Source organism: Sphaerulina musiva (genome assembly GCF_000320565.1).
Source record: "Sphaerulina musiva SO2202 unplaced genomic scaffold SEPMUscaffold_32, whole genome shotgun sequence".
Lineage (NCBI taxonomy): Eukaryota > Fungi > Ascomycota > Dothideomycetes > Mycosphaerellales > Mycosphaerellaceae > Sphaerulina > Sphaerulina musiva.
Window position 1 is genome coordinate 1 of NW_016017414.1, and position 5,119 is coordinate 5,119.

The 5,119-nt window shown below is 44.0% G+C and overlaps 1 protein-coding gene across 1 annotated transcript; it reads right to left on the minus strand.

The window, feature by feature from the left end:
* Positions 1–2,379: 2,379 nt before the first annotated feature.
* Positions 2,380–2,595, minus strand: SEPMUDRAFT_55208 (uncharacterized protein; the record flags this gene model as incomplete). The annotated part of the gene is made up of 1 exon (XM_016909348.1): positions 2,380–2,595. A coding segment is annotated over one exon (216 nt), but the record flags the coding sequence as incomplete, so codon positions are not given.
* Between the last annotated feature and the right edge of the window lie 2,524 nt (positions 2,596–5,119).

Below are 5,119 nucleotides of genomic sequence, written 5' to 3' on the forward strand. Positions count from 1 at the left end.
CCGGCTCCGTCCTTATTAATAATAGGGTCCTTAAACAAGTAGCTCTAAGGATAAAGCGAGCTGAAATTTCTGTCTCCAGTCTGTCTCGTTCGGTAATAGGCTCTTCTACAAGTATACTTAGTATCTTGTCGATACTTCCCCTAGCTACGAATTCTTACGTACCCCGATTATTCGCTTGATCTATAGCTACCGTATACGCTGCCCTTGCTATATCCTCTAATTCTGTTATCTCCTCGTCAAACTCCTACTACGACTCCTCTTCTTTATCCTCTCTCTCTATATCTGGTCGACTCTCCTAGAGAGAATTAGGACCCGTCTCCTCCAAATCTGGATAATCGAAAGGATTGTAGTCTTAGCTAAGCGAGATATCTTGATCCTAGGTACCTATATCCTCGTCGCTATACTGAAAATCTGCTTGACTAAGCGGTATACCTAGTTGCCTAAAAGGAAAATCTGAATTCTCGGAAGCTATCTCCTCGTCTTCTTCTTCTTAGGCATTAACATAATCGAGGAGAGCCTAGAGATATTCATCCTCTGTCGTTAGGGGTACCGTATTATCGTCCTAAGCATTCTCCTTATTAGCTAGAGGATAACTAGTTTGAACGCTAGGATTAGTATCTAGATCGTATTCCGAGCTCTTATCACCGCTCGAAATCACGATAGTCGCCTGCTTCTTACCGTCTGAATCGTTCAAACCCCTATTATCCTGATCGGCGCTAGGAGGATCTTAATCGTTCCCGTCTGTCTAGCTACTAGTATCTGCATTATCCTAATCGGTGCTAGGAGGATCTTGATTATTCCCGTCTGTCTGGCTACCGGTGTCGCTATTATCCTAATCGGTGCTAGGAGGATCTTGATTGTTCCCGTCTGTCTGGCTACCGGTGTCGCTATTATCCTAATCGGTGCTAGGAGGATCTTAATTGTTCCCGTCTATCTAGCTACCGGTGTCGCTATTATCCTAATCGGTGCTAGGAGGATCTTGATTGTTAGCGTCTATCTGGCTACTAGTACCGGTTTAAGTACCCGTTTAAGCGCTAGGGTTATCGGGATTATCTAAGCTCTCGTCTTCGCTTAAGGACGCGGGAGTTTTCTTTCTCTTCTTCGTAGTCGGCTTCTTTGGAGTTAGCTTCGATTTCGTCTTCTTCGTCTTTGATCGAGGCTTATATATCGTACTCGGGTTAACTAGGCCAGAGCTATAGGGAGCAACTATGTAATTGTCTAGCCAGATATTCTACTCCTTCAGCAGCCTACGAAGACATTCGAGATCTTTCGCCATTACTGTAACTCGCTTATAGTAGATAGCGAGAAGATTGGCTAACGAAAAGACTTTTATTACTATACTCTCGCACTGTTCCTAGAGGATGCCGAGTACGCTCGCTTGGATCCGTATAGGGAGGTAGTCTTCGGTAAAAAGGATAATAGCATCCCTAACGATACGTACGAACGCGAGCTTTAGGATATAGTTTATAACCTCCGTCTAGTATTTTTTGATCTCCTACAAAGCTCCCTCTAAAAGAAATGTTAGTATATACCGACTATATATACCGACTACGTCTGCCGACTAGGTATACTTACTGCCTCTCTTTTTTTGATTTTTCTTTATACCTACGGATAGAAGCCCTTTCCTACCTGTTGCGCTAGGGAGTCTCTTTCCAGATGTTCGTAGTACCTTTCTAGCGATTAAAAGCTTGCGGCGCGCTACGAGTAACGGCGCTATAACGATAGCAGCAGCAGGCGGTATAGCAGGCAGAGCAGTAGGCGGAGCAGCAGGCAGAGTAGTAGGCAGAGTAGTAGGCGGAGGCTAGGAGGGGTTGTAGCGGGTAGGGGGCGGGGCGGGAGGGGGGGGGTCAACAACTAATGTTGATGTCGCAAGTTAGGTTTTTTTGGAAGTAGGGAATACCTTTAAAGGCGGCGGAATTCAGGGTCCAGGGGCGCGACCAATCAGAAGCGAGGGATTCTTTGTCTACGTAGGGTAGGCACCTGCCGTTTTTGGACAATAGAAGTAAGAAATAGTAAAGTAAGATCGCCGGAAATAGGAAATGTTGATATAACGACCGTATAAGCAGTGCCTAGCCCGTAAACAAGAGACCTAGAGATTTATATAGATATAATTAGTACGGGAGACAACATCTTACGGAAGCTCGTTTTCGGGTTATCTTATATATCTGGTACTAATTCTTTAAGTACTAGCCTCGAAAACGATGTTAGGAGTGCATAGTCGGTAGACGTAGTCGGCGAATTGCTATAAGATCAAAGCTCGGCACTTGAATTCGCTTCTCCTACGAAGCGCTTCCGAATCCAGCGACAAAGTTTCATATCCTTCTATTGTAAGGTTACCCGTTTTGCGTAAATCGCTAGTATATTAGAGACTTCGAACTCCTATATAAGAAAAGCTTCCGTTGCTTCCTGCAAGCAAAGTAGAGCCTTAGCTTGAAAACGGCATACACTATTGCTAGCATTAGTTGCCAAATCCATCGTAATCTCTCGACAAATCCTTAAGAATAGAAGTCGGCGTATTAAAAGCTCTGTAGACTTCTGGTATTTCCTAATTTCTCGGAGAGCGGCTACACTAGCCTTCGTTCGTCTTCTCGCTTTAGGCGCCTTTCGAACAATAGGCTTTTTCTGTAGTCGTTAACTTCCTAGTAGTCTCTTATTACTAGGATAGGTCTTCTGTACTACTTTTTTCGTACGTCCTAGTCTCCTTGCGGCGAGACTTGGTCGAGGGGAAGCTGTATTAGAGAGCTGTCGGTCTAATCCATTATAGATAATATATAGCCCCTTTGGTTAAACCGATACTACCCCGTCTCGACCACGCCGCTTAGTCGGCAGGTCTGAATCTTCGTTCGTCTTATTATTATTAACTTGACCTATACCTCTATCTACCTACCTCTCCTCCGTCTGCCTCTCCTCCGTCTGCCTCTCCTCCGTCTGCCTCTCCTCCGTCGGCTTAACCGTCTGATCTAACTACTGTCGAGTCCTCTTATTACTTCCGCTATCGTAGGCAGCCTTCGGGAGTGCTTTAGCCTTCGTTTCTTTTTGACGCGGACTATCTCTTCTTTCCTGGTCGTTATCGTCGTCAGGAAGAGAGGAAGAGACGTAGGAAGAGAGAGATTGTATGTCTATATTAGGCATTTTGAGAGTTTCGACTTAGTAGGAATATGTAGGATAAGAAAAAAGCAAGAGAGGATAAGTTGGTAGGTATAAGGAAGACCCGGAAATCGCTAAGCCGCTTATCTCTCGAGTATGTCGGATCGCGCGGGAAGGTAATTAGTAATTAGGACAGGGGTTCTATATATATCTACACTAGTATATTTCATATTATGTTATATGGTTTATACGCCGACTACGTCTGCCGAACACGTTCTACTCTAGCTACGAGATTTCACTTTTTTACTAGAAAGTACTACGATACCTTAAGAAGTTAGTAGTCTAACTATTTCTCTAGATAATGTAGTATTTATATATAATACCCTATAGCAGTTGTCCTAGTAATAGCGAATGAAGCGACAACAACTTATATTCGAAATAAAATTTAGGTAGGGGGGGAGGCACTTAGGAAATCGACGATAATAGTAGTAGCAGAGGAGCTTAGTATAGGCGCGGAAGTGTGATGTTGTTATAGAGGGTGGTGTCGGTGCTCGGGGTCACGGGACAGGGTTCCGGCTGCTGCCTAAACCTTAAATCTCTTAGATAAGAGAAATTTTATTTCTCAAAGCGCTTCTACCCTACGCATCCACCTCCGTACGTACTACCGTACGCACTACCGTACCTACCTCCGTACCTACATCCCTACCTACGTCCGCACCTACCTCCGTACCGATACCACTATGCCGAAACGGAAGAATGTTACGCTAGAGGCGCTAGAAAATAAGCGTACTAGGCTCGGGGCAGCTGCGAAGTTACTTGAAGAATACTCTCTGAAGCCGAATACCCTACGGGAGCGCGAGCGTACTGCCGCTATAGACGAAGAGAAGAGAGCTTAGGATCGATATAGAAAGGCTCGTAATAAATCGTTTATACGGTTTAAGAAGGCTCAGATTAAGCAGTCTAGCGAGTTTAGCGAGCTAAGTAGGGACCGTCAAGCTACCCTAGTTAAGGAATAGAGATCGATGTATACAGCAGAATATAACCGGAAAGCGTAAGTTTCGTAGTCGGCGTCTATAGTCGGCATCTGCGGTCGGTATTCCTACTTCCTATTAAAGGCTAACTTCTCTAGTGCTAAGAAGCAAGCAGAGACTGATCTAGCTCTCTTACCCGACGAATAGGCCGAAATCGATAAAGCTAACTAGTTCCTTAAGCTTAGAGATAGTGAAAGCAAATCAAAGATAATATTTCAAAAGGAGGATTAGGTTAAGTAGGAATAGGATACCCTTACCCTTAGTAAACGATACGATAAAGCACTTAGGGGCCTTGGCAACGAATGCCTTCCTTAAGAAACGATTCTCAATCCTTTGTTATTAAAAGAGATTGACAAGGAGACAGCGAACTCTATTAGAACTTTTGCCTTTTAGGTAGCCTCTTCTACTTTTGCGACTGCTTATAACTAATAGTATCGCTCGATCCGGAAGTTCTAGAACAAACTTGTTGCTCTGGAGAGTCTAGTTCTCCCTAACGAGGCAGCTATAAAGCAGATTTCACAAATTGTCGATAGCGAGACTAAAAAGGTAAGCTTATCTGCCGACTATACCTACCGACCATTTTCTAATAATCCTAGATCTGCGTTAGAGAAGTACGACTCCTACTACTACACGAGATTTTCAGCCTAATCGAGCGCGCAGTCTGCCGTAGTATCCTTGCCTAGGATATCGTAGCCTAAAGGGCTTATTCAAGTAGTCTTCCTAGACCCTCCTAGCTGATACCAGAAAATTATAACTACTCTACTAATAGTTTCCTTCTATCAGTAAGCTTGAAAGGGGAGAAGCACCTCGCGAAGATAGTATACAAGCTCTATAAGAGGGAGAATACTCTGAGCCGCGAACAGACTCTCTAGCCTAAGATAATAGCTGCCCTTATCGAGTACAATATCAAAGAGTATAATAGGATTACTCTAGAGGCCTTTCTACTCCTACTACTGCGAGAAGATAAACTATACCTAGTATCTTCGGGAATCGAGAAGGTA